This window comes from Diachasma alloeum, unplaced genomic scaffold (genome assembly GCF_001412515.2).
Source record: "Diachasma alloeum isolate Michigan unplaced genomic scaffold, Dall2.0 Dall_scaffold_00203, whole genome shotgun sequence".
Taxonomy (NCBI): Eukaryota; Metazoa; Arthropoda; class Insecta; order Hymenoptera; family Braconidae; genus Diachasma; species Diachasma alloeum.
Window position 1 is genome coordinate 1906174 of NW_021680368.1, and position 22909 is coordinate 1929082.

At 40.9% G+C, this 22909-nt stretch overlaps 2 protein-coding genes across 2 annotated transcripts in view; both read right to left on the reverse strand.

The window, feature by feature from the left end:
* Positions 1-22909, reverse strand: part of LOC107036016 — a 42988-nt gene that overhangs the window by 7693 nt on the left and 12386 nt on the right. The window contains exon 5 of the mRNA XM_015253725.2: positions 982-2147. Coding sequence (XP_015109211.2) covers positions 982-2147 — 1166 coding nt within the window. The remainder of the gene's footprint in view (positions 1-981; positions 2148-22909) is intronic.
* On the reverse strand, positions 6864-9076 carry LOC107036018 (zinc finger protein 2). The gene is made up of 2 exons (XM_015253727.1): positions 8410-9076; positions 6864-8165 (listed from the first exon to the last, which is right to left on the reverse strand). The coding sequence occupies exon 2, from the start codon at positions 8156-8158 to the stop codon at positions 7166-7168; it is 993 nt and encodes a 330-aa protein (XP_015109213.1). The 5' UTR covers positions 8159-8165; positions 8410-9076; the 3' UTR covers positions 6864-7165.

Genomic DNA, 22909 nt, shown 5'->3' on the forward strand with positions numbered 1-22909 from the left:
TTCTCGCCAGTGTGAGTCCTCATGTGTTTCTTGAGATCGAAGACCGAGGCAAATGTCTTCCCGCACTCTTCACACATCTTTCGTTCCTTCTGCTCGTGCTGGTACTTGAGGTGATGAGCCAGATTTTCCTCGCTCGTCAGGCACTTTCCGCACTTTTCACAGGTGAATTTTCCCTTGTAGTGGGAGTACTTCTGGTGGAGGTAGAGGGAGTGCTTGTCCCTGCAGGATTTACCGCACACGTCGCAGACGACTGGATCCTCACTGTGAGTTCTCTTCAAGTGGGTCGTCAAGTCCCCCTTGATCTTGAATTTTTTCTCGCACTTGTCGCACTTGAACTCGTAAATCTCCGTGTGCTTTCGGATGTAGTGAGCATTGAGGGTCTCCTTCTTAGCGCAAATCATGCCACACATGTTGCAGCTGAACTTCTTGGTGCCCTCTATAGGCGTTCCTGGGTTTTTCCCCGGGAAATCGTCGTCTGTGTGGCTCTCTGCGAGGTGCGTCGACATGATCAGCTTGTCGTTGCACTTGAAGTCACAGACCTCGCAGGACAGGAGGTCCGGAGGGAGTTGCGGTGAGAGTTGAGGCTCTGGAGGGGACTTTTTAGGTCCAGATTTTTTGCGAGCCCTCACCGACATCTTCAGCACGATCACTGACCTCTTCCTCTTCTTCAGCGGTATATCTTTGCCTTCTGGTATTTTCCTTCGGCTCCTAGAACACAGAAATTTTCTCGTAATTAGGTTGAATCGAAATGTAAGAAAATTTATTACGAAAGACAGCTGTTCACCTTCGCACGTAGAGAAATCGATTCGTCTTCTTATCTCACTTGCCCTCACATCCATAAAAAATAAATGAGGAGAGAAATGAAAAAACATGGGTAAATGGAAAATTGGGGCAATTTTATTGCATCAACATACACGTAATCTCAGTTATTCAGAACATCGTTCAATATGTGATCAATGAGAACTCTGGGTAACGGTGGATGCGTCCCAGGATGTGACTTTCTGTGGCTGATAAGCCCTGGCTTCTGTGTGAAAGCCTTTCCGCAGATGTCACAGACGTACGGTCTCACCCCAGTGTGAATCAACAGGTGTTGCTTCAACGCTGTTCTCCTCGCGAAAGCCTTATTACAAACATGACAGATGTACGGTCTGTCCCCAGTGTGAATCCTCATATGAACTTTGAGTCTGCTATTCCTCGAGAATGACTTTCCACACTCCTCGCACACGACGTTCTCCCTCTTCTCGTGCTGTCGGAGCATGTGCTCGTCGAGGTTCTCCTGAGTTACCATTCGTCTCTTGCAGATTGGGCACTCGTATTTCGCCTTGTAGTGCGCAAACTTCTGGTGCACGTAGAGAGAATTGCTGTTGAGACAGGTTTTCCCACAGACGTCGCAGATCACCGGCTGCTCTCTGTGAGTGAATCTCACGTGATTCGTCAAATCCCCTTTCACTTTGAACTTCTTACCACAGGTTTCACACGAGAATTTGTAGTCGTCAGTGTGCTTCCTCGTTATGTGCACCTTCAACTCGTACTTATTCTTGTTTTTGTAGTCACATTGACTGCAGGAGAAGAGCTCGGGCTCCTTCTCCTTCGGGTCCTTGTGCTTCTTCCAGAGGTGGGAGTACAGAGAGGCCTTCTTCGTCGTCTTGAAGGGACACTCACCACAGCAGAAGACTTCCGGCTGAACCCCCAGGCTGTGCTTTCGCTTGTGCGCGTAGAGGGTGTTTCGTTTTGAACACGAGTAGCTGCACATGTCGCATTTCAGGGGGGAGGGGGTGGGCTTCTTGGGGCGGAGGGTGATCCTGTAGACCTCCATGCTGGGTTTCGAGGGGTCCTGGGGAAGGGACGACTCGATCTCCTCGAGGAGGTCCTCCTCCAGGGCTTCTTCCTCAATGACTTCTGGGCTTTCTTGCTTTAAGGACGATGAGGACGAGGTTTTGGTGATTTTTTTCTTCCCAAGTTGGGGGGAGACTTCACATGGTTTCTCGTGGACTCTCAGTCTCGTGGGTTTGCTCGTCGTTAGAGGATCCCTCTGAAGGTTTTTATTCATAGCCGCCGTGTGAAATCTCCTGTGGCGCCTCATCATCCTCTCCAGGGGGAATTCTATCTGACATTTCTGGCAGAAGTGGACTCCTGGAGTTCGTGCTCTAGAACAGAAATGAGTTTAATTCATTAGTCAACAGTGAAAAAACGTGATGTCAAGTGTCACAAGTAATTCATTGAGTAATTCATTGGAATATTAATCGTAATTATGGCTAATTTCATTCGGGACTGAAGTTTCTCTCGTGGAGATTATCAGAATTAATTACCTACTGTGGTTTTTAATTACACGGACACTTTAATTCACTCTCGTCTCCCAATTAATCCTTGAGAATTGTCGAGAGTCCCATTGGGTGGAGAAGCAGGGACTGGAAATAGACTCTTTTATGAGGTAACTGCGCCCTTTATTTCTGTTCTGTTCTCTATCTTCATTCCAAAGATGTCACGTATAATTACCATTGTTTCAATCCGCAGACAGGTATTTCTGTCTCATGCACTCCACCTCAGTACATATTTCATCGAACACATACATACACATAAATTGATGAATATGGTCATATTTCGTCAAGTACATATTTTATCAAACTATTGATGCCTTGATATAATTATAAAAAATTATCGTAACGGTTTAGAGCAAAGTTTAGTGTTTTATTGAAGTATTATAAACCTCGACTGCAACATGAAAAATACTTTCTGCTATAAATTGACTCCATTAGGAAACTATTAACGTACTAAATGGTTTAATCAGTCAATAAACGGAAAAATAATCTTAAAATATTAATATCAACATCTTCAACAAACTCCCTAGGTTGATAAATAATTTTATAAACTCAGTAATCCTAAAGATCACGTTATTTATCAGTCGAAGGATTATTACGTCACCTCTCCATCCAGTGGTGGCTCTTGAGATGATAATTCAAAGAAGTATCGAGAATTCCATTGAGTGAAGAAGCAGGCACTGGAATTAGACTCTTTTATGACGTAACTGCACCCTTTATTTCTATTCTCCATCTTCCAAAGTTCATTCCAAAGATGTCACGTATAATTAGCATTGTTTCAATCCCCAGCCAAGTATTTCTGTCTCATACACTCCACCTCAATACATATTTCAGTTATCAAACGATTGATGCCTCGATATAATCATAAAAAATTATCGCAGCTGCTTGCAGCAGAGTTTGGTGTTTTATTGAAGTATTATAAAGCTCGACTGCAACGTGAAAAATACTTTCTCCTACAAATTGACTCCATTAGGAAACTATTAACGTACTAAATGGTTTAACCAATCAACAAACGAAAAAACACTCAAAATATTAATATCAAAATCTTCAACAAACTCACTAGGTTGATAAACGATTTTATAAACTCATTAATCCTAAAGATCACGTAATTATTAGTCGAAGGATTATCACGTCTCCTCTTCGTCCAGTGGTGCCTCCTGAGATGATCAATAATCACCAGATGATAATTCAAAGAATTGTCGAGAGTTCCATTGGGCGAAGAAGCAGGGATAATGGATAATTACACATTGTTTCAATCCTCAGACAGGCATTTCTGTCTCATACACTCTCCTTCAATGCATATTTCAGTTATCAAACGATAGATGCCTCGATATAATCATAAAAAATTATCGCAACTGCTTGCAGCAGAGTTTGGTGTTTTATTGAAGTATTATAAAGCTCGACTGCAACGTGAAAAATACTCTCTCCTACAAATTAACTCCATTAGGAAACTATTAACGTACTAAATGGTTTAACCAATCAACAAACGAAAAAACACTCTCAAAATATTAATATCAAAATCTTCAACAAACTCACTAGGTTGATAAATGATTTTATAAACTCATTAATCCTAAAGATCACGTTATTTATTATTCGAAGGATTATCACGTCTCCTCTTCGTCCAGTGGTGCCTCCTGAGATGATCAACACTCTCCAGATGATAATTCAACATCTGATTAGTCGGGAATTTCGTATTGCACTCTCCACACGAAAAATTGCACTCGAATGTGTCGGAGTGCTTCATCTTGTGATTGTTAAATCTCACTTCAGAGATGAATGATTTGTTGCAGCCTTTTACGTCGCACTCGAAGAACTTCTGTGTGTGCATCTTGTGAATGTGCTTCCTGAGAGTTGCTTCATTCTTGCAGACTGTGCCACAAACCTGGCAGGTCTGAGGGCTGCACGTGTGAATGCCAATGTGAACCCTCACGTCGTGCTTTGAACAAAATTTTTTCTTGCAGTAGTTGCACTCGTAGGACTGATTGCCGTGTTTTCTCGCCATGTGGTTGCGCAGAGAGCTGTTGTGGGTGGTTTTGAACTCGCAGTAGAGGCAGTAGTACGTCAAGAAGTTCTTCAGGTGCTTGCGGTCGATGTGATTCATCAGGGATTGCTTCGAACACAGGACTCGCTTGCACTCGTCACACTCGAAGCCCTTGAGGGACTTCCTCCTAGGCTTTTGAGATATTGCGAGTGATCGGTGGGTTTTGTAGGGCTTCTGAGGGGACAACGGTATACCTGGGGCCCACTCGTCCTCGGAGGAGAGGGCACGGGCGTCGAGATCCCCTGGCATTATGTTCTCGTAGTCCTCCAGGAATATCTCGTCGAGGGACGTCTTCTTCGTTGAATTTCTTCGTTTTCTGGTGGCGGCTTTGGATGGAGAACATGGAAGAGACTCCACAGGGGGAGTTGGAGGGGTGGGGGTGGGGACTCTCGGGGGAGTTCTGTCCCCTGGGGGAGGAGAAAAAATTTGTAACTCTTCTCTCTGAGATTCTGAAGAGGTTTCAACTCGATTTTCAATCTTTCCTTCAGATGAATCGATTGTTTTCTGTCTTTCTGCTGCAATCACTGGATTTTTTGACTCTAGTTCCAGGTTTCTTCCCTTCTTCGTTCTCCTAGGGTTCGAAGACATCTGCGGGGTCCATTCGTCTTCTGACATCTCCAGCTTGATGTCAATATCTGGGGACAACATCTTGTCATATACATCCACAATTTCTTCATCTTCTCGTTTCAATTTCGAAAGAATTCCTGGGATTTTTGAAGATATATCGATCCTCTCACGTTTCACTTTAATATTCCTCGAAAATTCTCCCAACACTTTTCGTTTTGATAGAGGCAACTCGTCGAGAGTCCTCAATTCTTCATCGTGATCCCAATGTGTGAAAATATCACTGAGTAGCACCACTGGATTCATATTCTCTCTTTTAATCAATTCTTGGATATTTTGTTTATCACTTGTAGATTGTCCAGAAGAATGGACGGGTTCAATATTTTCTTTAGATTCTTCTGAGATTATCCCCGTGTGTATCCTAAAAAGAGAGAAAGTAAAATAGATGTTAAATGGAAGACTTGATTATTATAAAACGGTTGACACGTAATCCAGGCTCAGATGACAATTTCTAAGGACGAGTCACAAATTTCCGTTTCATGCACTTATCGGTCTTGAAAAATCGGGGATTCGAGCAGAATGAGGAGATTGACGATATGAACCTTCAATAAACCAGTGGAGTAATCAATTTCTGTATTTATTCCATAGAAAAGAATAACATTATTATGTCAGAACATACGGGGTCACTCAAACGATGAAGAAAACATGGAGAAAATAATTAATTATTAGGTCGTGTGTTTAGTCAGAGGCCCAAGCTCTTTATCAACTTATCACAGTCATCATTAAATTATGAAAAATCACTTTAAACGTGGAACGAACGATGGAACAATCCTAAATTAACGAAATGAGGTGGTGAGTGAATGTTAATGATCCTGCAATGATTCAAACCCACTGTAGCTGAGGAATTTATTTATTAATATCTCTGATCTCTGATATATTCATTAAATTTCAATAGTCACACACTCCCCCCACTTTAGTCGTCTCTATCCACAATGGCCCCCCTCATATTTCCAAGGAGTCCCGAGATTCTCACAGGAGGCAGAGGGGGATGTACCCCAGGGTGTTTCCTCCTGTGCAGCATCATTGGAGTTCGCTGAGTGAAACTCTTTCCACAGACATCACAAACGTACGGTCTCTCCCCCACATGCGTCAGCAGATGAATTTTCTGAGAGGTCAAACAGCTAAAGCTCTTGTTGCAAACTGTGCAGAGATACAATTTATCACTGGTATGAGTCTTCAGGTGCTTTGTCAGTCCATACTTGCAGTTGAACCTCATGCCACAGTGTTCACACACGAAGGTCATCCTGTGGAGTTCAGTGTGACTGTCCAGATTCTTCTGGCTCTTGAAACGTTTCTTGCAGACACTGCACTCAAACTCTTTGACTCTGGTCTTGTGTTTGTAGTGTTTGTGGAAGTAGAGAGAGCTCTTGCTGGCGTAGGATTTTCCACAGATGTCGCAGATGCAGGAGTCCACATCGTGATCCTTCATGTGGGTCGTGTAGTCCCCCTGGATCTTGAACATTTTCCCGCATAGTTTACAGGTGAAGCTCCAGTCCTCTGTGTGCTTTCTGATTAAATGAATCTTCAGATAGGACTTGGATTTAGCCAGGAATCCACACTCCTCGCACTCGAAGAGCTCCTCAGGCTCCTGATGCACCTCCATGTGCCTCACCAGGTACTTCGGGGTCTTGAAAGATTTATTGCACACCGTGCACTTGTGGGGGCGCGAGTCACTGTGTTTGAACATGTGATTCAGGAGTTTACTGCGTCTGTCGAAGCTCGCTGGGCACAATTCACACTCGTGGGGTTTAGCTGGCACATCCTCTTCTGAAATTACTTCAGCAGGTGGTGGCGGTCGTAGCAAAGGCTTTGGAGTTGTCCTCGGGAGATGTATGACGCTCGTTATGACAATATTCTTGGCCCTTGTGGGCTTCTTCGGTTCGGTTTTTGGTGACTGCTGGGATATTCTGGTTGCGAGAGGCTCGTTATCACGGACTAAATCGTCCTGGCATCTGCAATGAAATTAGAACTTCGATCAGGTGGTTCATAGAGTTCACAGGGACAGGTTACACCAACGTCCAATCTACTGATACATCTCAAGCACTCGAGGATTGAAAAACAAAACGAACAATTCCACAATTTCCCACAGACTCTTCATCTCTATCTCTTCATAAACAAAAATAATTAACCACACTTTGTGAACTTCGTTAAACGTCATCCAATTTATTAATCCCAAAAACACTTATAACGTATCAAGATACTCCTTCGCAAGGTGTGCAATCCTGGTAACTTCGTCGAATGGTGGGAGTGGTCCCTCGTGCCTCTCCCTGTGTCTCTTCAAGCTCGTTCTCTGGCTGAAATTCTCTGAGCAAACGTCACACTTGTACGGCTTTATGCCAGCGTGAACGAGAACGTGTTGATAGTAATTGGTAATCGAGTAGAAAACTTTCTTGCATATTTCACATGTTGTCCCCGACCTGTGCTCCCTGTCCCTGTGATTGATGAGGGCACGATGCCCCGGGAAAACGAGTCCACACTCTTTGCACTCAAGATTCCTCCCGTCCTTGTGTTTTTTCCGGTGAGTGTCGTACCTGGCTTTTGACCTGAATCTCTGCCCACAGAGATCGCAGTTCTCATCGATAATGTCAGCATTTTTCTTCTTGTGTGCGTCCTCGTGGTTCTTCAGGTCTTTGACAATTTTGTGGCAAAATCTGCACTCCTGCAGCATGTGGGCACGACTCATGTGGGCAAGTAGATCAGCTTTGAGTTGAAATAATTTGTCACAGTCGTCGCAGGTGAATTTCGCCTCGATCTTGCTGTGTGCCCTGACAATGTGGAGATTGAGGCCATCTCGTCTCTTGTATTTTTTCTTGCACTGGGGGCAGGGAAACACCAGGGGATGCTTGTGCGTCGCCATGTGCTGGTCTAGTGCTTGTTGAGTGAAGAAACATGTGTCACAGTGCTTGCATTTGTAGGCGGATTTGTGGGCTGACGATGTGTGCTTGTCGACAGCAGCACGATCAGCAAATTTACGGTGACAAATGGGGCACTCGACTGTTGCCTCCATCATCTGTTCACGAGTGCAGAGTGGATCTTTAGTTGGCAACATCAGGGGGATGTTTCGGGCTATTTCTTTGTCACCGAGGATCAGGGAGGTTGTCTTCTCGCCTGATGGCTTGCAGACCACAACCACTCGGTACTCAGCAGGGGAGGAATGGGCTATTGTGTCCAACATTACGTGTCTGAAACAAAATATTCGGTGGTTAGGAGATTCTCAGTGGCTTCAGGGGGTTTTATGTACTAGTGGGGGGTGAGCTTGGAGAGTTAGTTTTGGGGGCTTTTGGCTCGGGGGAGGGCTTTGAGACGAGTCTGGGCGAGACCTGGTGACATTTTCAAGTTTGGTGGAGGTAGAGGCTGAAAATCAAGGAGAAGATGATTAATCCTGATTTTTAGTGGCTTTTAGTATTTAGAGAAGGCTTTACTTACTAGTTTTTTGGGGCTGGATGAGAGCTGGGGGTGGCTGTAACTCGAGCTGGGGGAGTCAGTGAATTTATCTGGTGATCAAATATATAAAATTTGTTTATTTGGAGTATTTTAGGTGAATACATTGTTATGCGATGGACTCGACGTTGACTTATCAATGTTGAGGAGTGAACAGATGGCATTGTGATTGAGATTGATATTTCATGGATAATGCAACGAAAATCGTAAACATTAAAGACACTTATCTGTTCATTCCCCAACAGTTGCAACAACCAGAACAGAACAGAGATGAACGATCAACTATTTTTCAATAAAAATTGGCTCGAAAGTCTCGCCATTAATTCAACACTATCACTTCCACAAATAATTGTTCTATCAACATTTAAATTATTGCGTTCACTGAATCGTATAACAAATAATCCCAAAAGTTTTTAAAAAAATTAATTAATTCTTCTTCACTTTTTTCTCTTTAAACACAAGTTGCTTCTCTTTTGGTGGGCAGTGAGATTTCTCTGATAAGAGAATCATCTGTGGCAAATCTGTGAATCCTTTTCCACACTATTCTGAATGTTTTGTCACAGTCGTGGCACTGGAGAGAAAAATCTGCCTCATCTGTATACCAAATTGTTTCCATCCCCTCGTATTAAAATTCTCTCCTCTCCTTTCCTCTTTAAACACAAGTACTCTTCTGATGAGCAGTCAGATTTCCCTGACAAGAGAATCCCCTGTGGCAAATTTGACAGACATACGGACGCTCCCCAGTGTGTCCCCTCCTGTGTATCGTCAGGGTGCTCCTCTGGGAGAAGGCCTTGGGACACTGATCGCACTTGTAAGGTTTCTCACCAGTGTGCACCCTCCTGTGCATCCTGAGATTCTCCGAATCAGTGAATCCCTTTCCACAGATATCGCACACGTAAGGCTTCTCCCCAGTGTGAATCCTCCTGTGTTTCTTCAGGTGTTCAGCAGAGCTGAGGCTCTTCCCACAGAAGTCACAGAGGTACAACTTCGTGGGGTTGTGGCTCTCCTTGTGCCTGAAGAGGGACCTCTTCGTGGCCAGAACTCTCCCACAGATATCGCAAGCAGTACTAGTGACTTTATTCGCCTTCATCTCAGGGTGATTCCTCCTGCAGTGGGCGGAGAGCTGTCTCTTGAGGTAAAATGCACTCCCACAGACCTGGCAGACGAAGGGTTTGTCCCCGGAGTGAATGTTATAGTGCTCCTGGAGATCGATAGCTTTTCTGAATCTTTTGTCACACTCGTGACACTTGAAGGGAAGATTGGCCTTATCTGTGTGCCTGGACATGTGAATACTCAGTGCAGCGAGGACTGTCGTCTCGTAATCGCACTCCTTGCACATGTAGCTGGGAAAGAAGTGGGTCTTCTCGTGCCTCGTGAGGTCCCTGTACAGTCTGAACTTCTTGTCGCAGTGTTTGCAGGACAAATCCCCTGTCGTGTGCCTCAGCAGGTGCTTCTGGAAGTTGCTCTTGTGGCGAAATGTCTTCTTGCAAGTGTCGCACTCCAATTCAACCTCGGTTTTGTCCTTCTTCGAGGCCTGGGATTTTGATTTCTTCGTCGTGTGCTTCTTCATGTGCTTTCTCAGGGTGAGGGCAGTGCGAAATACTCGTCCACAGGTGTCACACGTGTTTTTTCGCTTGGGCTTGTGGGGATGCTCCAGATTGTGGGTCTCCAGGAGGTCTTGGGAGGGGAAGAAAACACCACAGGGCTGGCAGTGGTATGCCAGGGGCATGTCCTCTTGGCATTGGAACTCCTCGGTCTTTATGGGATCTTCTGGGTGCACATTGCTGGGAGGGGTCGAGGGATGTCCCTCGGGTGAATCGCACGATGGAGCTAGGGCCACCTGCACGTATCTGAAAGTAAAATTACAGTGTTAGGAGTTTAGTCGAATTGCTTCGCGATTTTGATACAGTTTGAGAGACTTAGTGGACTTAAGTTCCTGGGGATTTGCCTGGAAAAATAGAGGATCATGTTAATGGTCTTCTTGGGATTTTTTTAGGGGTGAACTAGCTCGGTTTGTCCTTAAAACTCATGGTTTTTATTTCGAAAAATACAATTTCCAGGTTTTACTCCTCTCTTTTGCAAAATTCATGGCTTCAGGTATGAAAATATGGTTTAATTACTTCAGTAACTTTTGTATAAAAATAATTCATTTCACGCAGTAGAAAATTCTCGTCTCAGTCCCCAAGAGTTGTGGCACTACCGTGCACTCTGCTGTGTGCATTCAACAGAGCTTTAGACACAAAACTCATTTCACAGGTGGCACACTGATAGGGTCGTTGGCCAGTGTGATATCGTTTGTGAATGACGAGTGTCGAGTGCTGAGTGAAACACTTTCCACAATTATCACAGGTGTACGGTTTCTCCCCAGTGTGTGTTCGTTTGTGAACGATGAGGGTGGTCTTCTTGTGGAAGGCTTTCCCACAGACGTCGCAGACGAGTGACTTCTCACCCCCATGAAGTCTCAGGTGATCCTGCAGAGATCCTCGAGAAGACACTGACTTCCCACAGAGATGACAGTCGTATTTATTCTCTCCGGTGTGTGACTTCACGTGCACCACCAGTGAATTTTTGTACGCAAATATCTTCCCGCAGAATTCGCACTGGTGCTTGATGGGCTTGAAGTTGGGGTCGTGGATCTTGAGGTGACGAGCGAGCGTGTGATTATTCGGAAATGATTTGCCACACGAGTGACAGACGTGCTCCTTCGCTCCGTGCTTTATGTTCATGTGTCCGTGCAATTCAGCATTCGTGAAGAAGCCCTTGCCGCACTGCTCGCAGTGGCACATGTACTTGTCGAAGTGACGTCTCTGATGAGTCGCCAATTGAGATGTTTGAGTGAATGCGCGACCGCACACGTCACAAACGAAATTACGCTCTCGCGTGTGAATTCTTCGGTGAACAGCCAGGGTATTTGTACGCTTGAACGACTTGTTGCAGATGTCACAGTGGTAGGGACGTGCATCGCTGTGGGCCACTTGGTGGCCGTCTAGCAGGCTTTTAGTTTTGAAGTGCTTTTGGCAGATTTTGCAGGTGTACGTGCTTGACGGTGGGGGTGGGGTCGTGGTCTTTGGAGAGAGCGACTTGGGGGAGGCTTTTCTGTAAAAAGAAAAAGGAAATGCTCTGGTAAAAATTATTGCTCAGGGGAATTTCGTGTTTAGACTGTTTGTTTTTTTTTTTTTTTTGAGGGAAGGTGAGGTAAAATGGACCTCAAATGATCCATGTCTCCCGACCAAATGGTAGGATTTCAATTGAGTAAATCTCATTTTCAATCCTGAAAAAATACCTTTGAAATGAGACGAAAAATCGTTGAATTTCACTCTGCCATGATTAACAGCGGTCCATTTTACGTTTTTTGTAGGTTTTTCTTCTGATGATTTTTTTGGCTAATGTTACATGGGACAGGGGGTAGGGTCAACTCACCTCATACGTACCTTCCTCTTCGACAAAACTAACTCTTCAAATACCACAAATCGACGAGATCTCCGTATTCAATTCAATTTAATAAACTCGGATTAAAGTTCAATAGATTTATTGATATCAAGTAGAAAATACTGACTAAATATTTACAAACATATCACTTGCACTGGTGTAATCCTCAGGGGAATGCTAAATAATTGGCAAATGTCAGCAGAGACTCGACCACAAAATAACAAGGAAGCTTATCATGTAATCCCTCTAAATCCTCTCATTATGCAACTTCACGTGTGAATTTAAACTTCCCTGCTGCGAGAATCTCTTCTGGCATACTCTGCACTCGTACGGTTTCTCCCCAGTGTGCGTCCTCAGATGCACCATCAAGTACTTCTTAACACTGAAAGCCCTCCCACAAATCTCACAGACATGAGGTTTTTCCCCAGTATGAATTCTCATATGAATCCTGAGATAAGTCTTACTGGAGACTGATTTTCCACACGTGTCGCAGGTGTACTGATTGTCCCCAGTGTGTATCTTCATGTGCACCTTCAGCGCAGCCTTCCAGTGGCTCTCGAAATCACAGACATTGCACTTGTGCTTTTCCCTCTGGATCCAGTGGGATTTAACGTGAGTACTGAGATAAGCTGCACTGGCATAAGCGCTGTTGCATATTTTACAGATAAATGGCTTTTCCCCAGTGTGAGTTAGCACGTGTCTCTCCAGGGTCTGATTCGTGTAGAATCCCTTGTGGCATATACCGCAGAAGGTTGTGTACTCCTGATTGTGTCTCTTCTTGTGCAGACGTAGGTCATAACCCGAGACCTTGGAGATGCCACAGACGTCGCAGGTGAATCTCTTGTTGTGCTGTTTCGTGTGGACTTTCAAGAATTCTTCGGTCTTGAAGGCCTTCCCACAGAGCTGACAGGGAAAGGGCCTGTCGTTCTGGTGAGCCTTGATCATGTGCTTCTGGAGCTTCTCATCGTCCGGGAACTGACGCTCACACTGAGGGCAAGCGCCTCCTGATGAATCGTCGTGCGTTCTCAAGTGTCTTGTGTACTGCTGTCGTTTTCGAAATTTTTTCGGACAGTTAGGGCACTCGTATGTCACTATCCTCGGTCGGGGGGGAGGCTCGGAGGGCTTGGGGGACGCCTGAGACCCAGACGACGGCAGGGGATCGATTACACAGGCTTCAGTCAAGTCGATATCCTCGTTGTTTTGAATAATTTCGTACAGCTCAGTGTCTTCAGCGTCTGTTTCTATCGTGTACAACTGGTATTCTACGTTTAATGACTCGGGTTGAGAGTATATTAGGTCCTCCTCTCGTAGGCATCTGGAAATGATAAATTTCGTGAATGCCAGGGGAACTCTGGGGAATTGATCTTATTGTTTTCAGTTATTACCTATTTTTTTTGGGGGATTGTGGGATTTTTTTTCTCTTCGTTTACCTCTGGAACTCAGTGATCGGGGAGAGAAGTGAATTCAATACGGTTGGACTATATAACACATTTATTTATCAATGGAACACGTAATTGTGAGTAAAATGGCATTTGGAAGGGGTTTATTCAGGATTTGTTATTCTTTCTGTGATGAACTTCGTGTGAGCAGGCACTGATTCTCTCTGCGAAGCTCTGGGTACATAGGTTTCACTTAAAAGTTGTTCTTCACTGTTAATTTTAGATACTGGAACTACCTCTGGCACTCAGTGATCGAGGCAATTGAATTTAAGTCGATTTAAAAACAACACATTTGTTTACTATTGGGAGAGATAATTGCGATAAAAATTTAATTGAAAAGCTTTCATTCAGGGTTTATTATCCTTTCTTTGATGAATCTTCTTGTGGATAGGCACTGGTTCTCCCTGCGAGAACATCTTGTAATATTTTTCACTCAAAAGGTTGTTCTCCAGTGTGAGTTCTCCTCGGTGTCGTCGAGTAGCTTTTAATTATGACTAATTAGGCAATTCTACATACTGAACTACCTCTGGAACTCAGTGGTCAAGGAGTGAATTCAACTCGATTTAAGAATAACACATTTATTTTCTATTCGAAGAGATAACTATAATAAAAATATAATTGAAAAGCTTTCATTCAGGGTTTGTCCTTTCTTTGATGGATCTTCGTCCACAGGCACTGATTCTCTCTGTTAGAACCTCTTGTTACATATTTCTCACTCAAAAAGTCATTTTGCAGTGAGTTCTGCTGTATGTCGATCAATAGCTTTTATTCATCGATTTTTTTCACAGAAATCACCGAGCTTTTTGCTCTCCACACTGTAATTTCACACGTGACACTACCTGTGAACTCAGTGATCAGGGATATGATTGAATTGAAGTCGGTTCAAGAATATAACAAGTTTATTTTTCATTGGAACAAATAATTATGATTAAAATGTAGCATTTAACAAGTTATCATTCAGGATTTATTATTCTTTCTTTGATGAATCTTCATATAAACAGCCACCAATTCTCTCTGCGTGAACCTCTTGTTACATATTTTACACTCAAAAAGTAGTTCTCCAGTGTGTCTCCTCCTTTGTGTCACCAGATAGGCCTTGGAGCTGAAAGTTTTCCCACAAAATTCGCACAATTCGTTTTTCTCCTCAATGTGAGTCTTAACGAGCCCCGTAAAACGTTTTTTACTCTATCCGCTGTTATTTCGCATGTGAAACAACTGATGAATTCACGATCAGGGATAGAATTCAATTTAATTCGACTTAAGAACATAACACGTTTATTTTTCATTAAAACAAATAATTATAATGAAAATATCATTCAAAAAGTCCTCCCTCAGGATTTATTATTCTTTCTTTGATGAATCTTCATATGAACAGTCACCGATTCCCTCTGCGTGAACCTCTTTTTACAAATTTTGCACTCAAAAGGCCGTTCTCCAGTGTGTGTCCTCCTGTGTGTCACCAGATACGCCTTGGAGCTGAAAGTTTTCCCACAAAATTCGCACAATTCGTTTTCCTCCTCAATGTGAGTCTTAACGAGCCCCGTAAACCGTTTTTTACTCTATCCGCTGTTATTTCGCATGTGAAACAACTGATGAATTCACGATCAGGGATAGAATTCAATTTAATTCGACTTAAGAACATAACACGTTTATTTTTCATTAAAACAAATAATTATAATGAAAATATCATTCAAAAAGTCCTCCCTCAGGATTTATTATTCTTTCTTTGATGAATCTTCATATGAACAGTCACCGATTCCCTCTGCGTGAACCTCTTTTTACAAATTTTGCACTCAAAAGGCCGTTCTCCAGTGTGTGTCCTCCTGTGTGTTACCAGATACGCCTTGGAGCTGAAAGTTTTCCCACAAAATTCGCACATTTCGTTTTTCTCCCCAGTGTGAGTCCTAACGTGCACCGTCATGTAGCTCCTAGTTATCAGTTTCCCGCAGAATTTACAGGGCTTTTTGCTCTCCCCAGTGTGCTTTCGCATGTGTTTCTTATAATAATCACTGCGATTTGTCGAGTAATCGCAGACACTGCATGTGATCTTCTCCCCCACAGGCGGTGGTTTGTGAATAGCCATGTGCTTACCCAGATAAACTTTATTGCCAAACCCCTTCTTACAGATTTCACAGTGAAAGGGCTTCTCGTCTGAATGCTTGGACATGTGGTACTCCATGGAGGCCCTTATGTAGAAACCTTTATTGCAAACTGGACAGAAGGAGGTGTACTCCTTGTTGTGCCTGCGCACGTGAAGCTCTAGGTAATATTTCGAGGGCATTTTCTCGTTGCATATGTGACACGTCAACGATGAATTGTGTCTCGTCATGTGGTAATTTAGGTACAGCTTTCTTTTGAATGTTTTATTGCAGATTGTGCACTTGTTGTCCTCGCGATTTTCTGGGGATGGGGTTCGGCGCTTTCGTTTGCGAATTTTTACGAGCTTTGGGAGCGGAAGTTCGGGTTTTGGAGTCTCTTGCTGGAGTTTTTTGACCGGTTGTTGGGGCTCTTTGAGCTGTTGCTGGGATTGCTGAAAGAGCACGTGGGGATTAAGAATTAAAAGCTGAAATTGTTGAATCTGTGGCTGGGATTTTTGTGTCAGTGGCTGGAGTTTTGGTATCTGCAGTGGGGGTTTCTGCACATCAGCTACTTTGATTAGTTTTAACTCACGACTACTGTCTTCTGAGTCTGTTACTTTCTCTTCTTTGATTCTGGATCTGAAATTTAAAAAATTTTCTCTGTTTTCATTGTTGAAACTCTTCGTTTTTCGTATTTTCTATTGGCTTTGGTTCTTTTTTTTTTCGTTCTTCTCTCGTCAGTTCGAAAACTTGGGGTGATTGGGGGCTTTCGAGGGTGAAATTAGAGGAAGAGATTTATTGAAAAGTATATAATGTACTTTATTCAAAATTACTTTACATAGAATTCTGGTGAAGTTTTGTAGCACGTCTGAGAATCCCTGAAGGTGGGAGATTGAAAATGCCCTCGGGACGGGAGTACATCAGTTCAGAGCAGATGAGCGGGACAGAATAATCAACTCTCGAATTTTAGCGGCAATTCTGGCGTTTTTATTCTCCACCTTCATAAGCTCTCAAGCATTAAGATAATTAACAGAATAGAATCATCACAATTCTCTTGAGAAATTCATTACAATCGGTATTCTCATCAATATCATTCAGTAGTAATATTTTTTGAAGTGCTTTGACACTGACACAGCATTCTCATGACGAAATGGCCCTTTCAACACGATGAAATCCCTTTTTTTACTCATCTGTGTGATCTTTTGGATTCAAACATCTTTTATACAGTGAGAGAACAGGAATATTTTCTCGAACAAGTCTTGTGTCAAGTTGAAAATTACAAAATATAAATAAAATAAAATGCAATTCGGACCATTTTAAATATTTTTATTGCAAAAATAGATTTTGTTGTTCCCAAAAATTTATATTCTCTGTGCAAGCGAGAAATGTCTATTGTCAAATGTCGTTATTCAATACTCTAATACGTATTTTGCCGAATAATTTCCCCAAAAATGTTCATTTTATGCGAAATAAGGGACAATAATTGTTCATTCCGGCTGTTCAACAATTACAGATAGTAAATTAATTCCTAAATAAAATAATAATGATGATGTGATGGTGATCTTGTGACTTAGAGACATAATGTTTGTTGGTAAACGATCCAGCTCGTTAGCTAAATATTCAGTTGTTGTTGAAAGCGGATGGGGATTTTTCATTTTTGAGATTTTCAAACAAAAAGCTGTTTTTTTCCATTTTTGTGATTTCTTGCGATTTGTTGGGTCCAAACAAGATTTGTTTGAGAATTTCTGTTTTTCTCTCAGTGTAATTTCGTGGTTTTCGTGGTTTTTATTGTTGCAAATACGTGAACTGAACACGTAGAATTCCACACATTAAATCATTTTGCAGCATTTACAAGTTTGAATTGTACCGTATGAAATTCAAAATGCACAATGTTTAATTGGAATGGAACATTATTTTCCATAATATTTTCACCAAAATTACATTACTTAATTAATGAGGAATAACAAGAGAATAGTTTTCATCATATTATGAACGAGCAATTGACAATTTCAATTATTCAATAAATACGATAATTTATTGAAATAATCCTCACTAGAATAACAATTAATAACAAAATCTGAAATATTTCAATTAATCGAACAGTGGATAATATTGATCTTCAATATTTTCACTAAGATAATCAAAAATGGATTTTATTTGGGGATTAATTACAAAAATAATTGGAATTTTATTTTTTTACCTCAGCCGAGTTTTGTAGAATATCTCCGAATCGAAGGGTGATAACGAAATTTTTGTAATGACCTTTTTTGTAGAGCGAATTAAGAGCTACAAAAAAGGTATTGACAAAAATTTTGCTATCTCCCTTAGATTGCGAGATATTCATTAAAAACTGGCTAATACTAACAGACAAAATTAGTTTTATCAAGGGAATTTTATTTGAACCAATGATGGAAAAATCATTTTTTCTATCAGTGTAGTCAAAATCGATTTGAAGAATGTGGGGATTACAGTTCATCATTTTGTCGCGGGAATGCTGTGTCTGTGTTAAAGTATTCCAAATTCTCTCATATCAACTCGTTCATTAAAAAAAAACATGAAAGTTATTGGTGCATCATCCCTTAACATTAGCCTGAAAAACCTACCCTAAACAATTGCACTTATGCGATTAGAGTTGCCTCTCTGCAGTACGACAAAACGTATTCGATACAGAATTATGTAATTAATCTCCTCCATGGAATGTTCCCTCACCCAACCGATGGGTTTTCACGTATGACCTGCTCTACAAATTCCCTAAATAAAAAATAAAGTCGAGATAAAATACACCCAGGTTCAAATGCCTAAATCACTATTCCATGTTTCATCTAATTAAGTTCGTTTGCTCATTCTTACGCATTATCGTAATCACGTTTAACTAAGGCACAGTTTTATTTTCCATCAATATCATCGATATTTTCTATGTACACACACTGACACACGTTTAACATTCAATTATTCTAGTAGAGGCAGGCATTCTTGTGCACGAGATGATTTTCTTATTCAACAGAATATAAATGAGAATAAATGAGAAAAATACTGAAGCTGCTCTAGATTAAATCAAACTACTGTTATTCTTGATGTGAAAATATTTTCTGTTGAGAGGAATGAATCAACTCGGGAAACGTTTCTCTTTGTTTTTAGTTGAAAAAACAATATAAAAATAAAACGTTCATGTCATTTTTAAATTTTCCCTGAAGTTAATTTCATTTTTTTTCCATTAACTGGGGGTCTATCATAGAAACGAATGACTCGATTAGAAAAAAATCGAGATTTGAGAACTTTATCATCAGATAAAGTGGAATAGATTAAATTCATTCCCCTCGACTCCAGAAAAATTAGATCACAACATTAGGGCAGGTTCACTCCGAAAAAAAAAATCGTTTTTAGAAGAATTTCTAAGAGTACTACTATTTACAGGAATTCGATTTCGATGGAAATTGTCTTCGGTTGTTTAAAATTACAGATTTCAATTCTTTGTAACCCAAAATTCAACTTGAAAGAAATCCTCAAGGTTCAAATTTTTTAAATAGTTTTTTGAATATGATTAACAATTTTCGCTTTTTAATTTTGAAAAATGGAGGAGAAAATGCATTTTGAATTAAACTGTATAAATTTCCATAGAAGAATGGAAAATGAGGGAACACCAGAGTTATGTACCATTCATAAATAAAAAAAATTCCACAGTACTTGAACAACAAAATTTTCAACACATTAATAAAGATTTTGATAAACGAAGAAATTTCAAAAAACATTTACTCCCCTGTTTTGTTTTTGAAATCAAATTCCAGAAAACACAAAATTCTTGAAATAGTTTTTGAATATGATTACCAGTTTTCGTTTTTTAATTTCCAAAAATGAAGGAGAAATGCATTTCGAATTCATTCTAATTAGAATGAATAAATTTCCACAGAAGAATGGAAAATGCAAGAAAACAGACTTATCATAAAAAAAAAATCCACAATATTTGATCAAAAAATTTTTTAACACATTAACAGAAAAACGCATAAATTTCAAGGAGCATCTCCCCCATTTTCATAATTAATGAGCAAAAATTGATGATCATACAAAAAAATTACGTCACCGATTTGTTTTCAAATTGAATTCCAAAAAAAAATTTCTTCCCCGGCATGAACCCCCCTCAACAACTCAACAACGACGGACGGTTTCTCCCAAGCAATCACCTGTGCGCAATTCGTTGTAAAAATAAATAAAACTCCCTAAACCCCGAGGCCACCCCGTAAACCCCCGTGCGTGCATGAAGCGAGTGTCGCCCACCACCCCTAACCAGGAAGTAAAACGGCGACATTTTCAAGTACAGTAGTGTGAGCCGGCTCCTGCATATCATCGGCAATCTCCTCAGACTGAAGTTCCTCCAGAGTAAGATGATCATTGGGCGTCTCCTGCAGATGTTGAAAGCCATCCTGCAGCTGTTCCTCCTTCATCATCTGCTCCTGCTGTGCCCTGGCATTCTGTTTCGCATGAGTCTTGAGATGACTATTGAGCATAGTCTTCGAGGCGAATGATTTCTGGCAAAAGGTGCAGGGATAGGGTCGATCCCCGGTGTGTCCCCTCAGATGAACGACGAGAGTTGTCCTCTGGGTGAATCTCTTCTCGCAGTGTGTGCACTGATGTGGTCGTTCCCCAGTGTGCGTGCGTCTGTGAACACTGAGATAATTCTGGGATATGAAGCCCTTGCCACAGAGATCGCAGACATGAGGCTTCTCCCCAGTGTGCTTTCTCACGTGAACAGTCAGATAAGTCTTGCTGGACACAGCCTTACCACAAATATGACAGACATACTCATTCTGTGGCCCACCACCCCCATGAGTCCTCATGTGGACGAGCAACACCTGCTTCCTGGAGAAACGTTTGTTACATAGTTCACAGAGATGCTTCTTCTGGGGTGGCACATAGTCCGGCTGATGGAGCTTGGCATGAAGCCTCAAGCCCTGGCGATACCTGAAAGTAGCATTGCATATTTCACACTGAAATGGCTTCTCCCTCGAGTGAATCAACTGGTGCTCGAGATATATATTCCTGGCGTAAAAACCAGCCCCACATATTTCACAGCAATACTTGTACTCCTGATTGTGCCTTCTCATGTGATTAATGACATTCTGCTTGTGCACAGAGCTGTATCCACACATTTCACAAGTGTGAACTTTCTCAGACGTCTGCGAGTGCATCTGTTGCTGGTGTTTACGCAGCATTGCTGTTGTCGTAAAGCTTTTGCCGCAGTGCTCACAAACGTAAACTATTTTTTCATCCTCAATGTCGTTATCAATCAGCTCCTGATTGTCGTCTGTCTGCGATTGAAGGGACTCGTGGGTCTTTATGTGTAATGCTAGGTCATTCTCACTCATGAAACCATCTCCACACAGGGCACATTGGACTATTTGACTTGGTAATATATCGTCTAGGCTTTCGTCATTTTTGGGCTGTAGGGTTTCACTCAGTACGAGTTCAGTATCTCCGTCCACTAATACCTTCATTTCATCAACGTTGCAGTCATCCTGCGACAGCATCGCAAGTTTTGATACATAGTATCTGGAAATAAGAGACAAGAGGGCATCAATACAACCTGTCTGAATGTTTTCCCATTGATTTTTTTTTTAATGCTAACTCCTCTTTATTTTAACGGTTTCTATCAGTTTTTTTTTCAATGGACATCGGCACTTTTGAGTTGACAATGCAAATTTTCTGGGAATTTTAGACGGGAATTTTGGAACAATTCTGCGAATATTTTTTTTTTTTCAATACATGTGAATTATGGGGGGGAAAGTTGGCTGAAGTCATTGACCGTTTTCTCGTGCCATCCAAGTTCGTCTAGTTTTGTACAGTTGTGACTACGTAAAGCCACGAGGGGAAATCGATTCCACAAGGAGGTTGAAACGCAACACACGCAGGCGCGCACGCTCTCTCACAGGTAAAATAAGTCGAAAGAAAAGAATAAATTAATACTCGGGGGAACGGTAACATCTGTCCTGTGACGCGAATCATAATCGATAGGGGGAGGGGGGGCAATTTAACAATTATAACTGTCCTGTATTCAGTTCCCCTGAAATTAAGTTGAAGCAGGAGTTATCGTCTTAGTCCAGAAATAACGAGAAAAAAATAGCTGAAATGAGAAGTGCTCCTGCAAACTCGAGGACTCGATGCTCTTCCAGAATTTGGGCAGACGTTTGTTATGATAAATAGTCCGGACACTCTGAAATTTCGGCCTCTTACCTTCGTCAGCAGTCGCTAGGCACAACTGAAAAGCCAAAATGCCTGAAGAAATGAAGAAAACAAATGAATTTTTTCAACATTTTTTTGTCTTTACTTTATTGAGCTTTCTTTTCTGTCAATTATTTAATGAGCAAGAGAGAATTGAGAACGACCGATAAGTTACGTTCACGATAAATTTACATCAAATATCAACATTAAGTATAATTGAGTACGTTGTACACCGAGTTTCATAAAATTGCACTAAAATTATCACATTATTATGAATAAGTTATTCTTATTGCGGCTACTGCCAATTTTGGCAACTCGATTATTGAGCTCCTAGTATTTCTAATTATAGAGTTCATTGAGATTCTTTCAACAATGTCGGTTAACATCGAGCAGAGATCGATGATTATTTCACCGAAATTACATATTAGTTGATTAATGAGTAATGACGAGAAACTATTCTTCATTATATTATGAATGAGTAATTGAGAATTTTAATTATTTCAGTAATGTATTAATCAATTTGTTAATCGACCAATAATTATCGTTGGATAATCCTCATTACGATAGCAATTAGTCATGAAACCCCAAATATTTTAATTTATTGAATAGTGAATAATACTGATCGTCAATATATTCATTAAACTACTGATGAAAAATTGCGATTGCAAATTATTTCATTATGATAACATGATTCGCGTAAAAATGTTCATGTGTTGATATCAAAATAAATTTATCAAACCTCAACGAACCTTTCGATATGGATTTAATCTGAAGGATTGCGTTGAGTAAATAATGACAATTAAAGCCAGTATCATTACTCAAAACAAAAATAATTAACAATTAATTTCTTTTCAATAACCATTAATATTATAGTGAAAAATGAATCTAGTTTGATTATTGATTACAGAATCAGAATTCATTCACGATTTCATCAGTAATCAGAATTTTATTTTATTCATTAATCATTAATATGATAATTAAAAGTGAATAAAGAAGAGATCATTCATTCGGTGATCTCTGACATCAAGGCACAATTCCCTTCTTCAATAAAAAAAACAAGTTTTGCTGTCAGAAATGAACATCAAGCAGAGATCGGGAATAATATAACTTTCGATAATACTTTCACCAAAACTGTATATTATTAGATTAATGAGTAATAACGAGAAAATATTTTTCATTACATTATAAATGAGCAATTGACAATTTCAATTATTATAATTATTTCAATAATGTAGTAATTAATTATCGTATTTGAAGATTTTTAATTTGGTAATTAACCAATTACATTTGGATAATTCTCATTACGATAACAATAAATTATGAAAT

What these genes read in the sequence shown, in the direction of transcription:
- LOC107036018 (XM_015253727.1), bottom strand. Translation starts at nt 8,158, where the DNA reads ATGTTGGACACAATAGCCCATTCCTCCCCTGCTGAGTACCGAGTGGTT.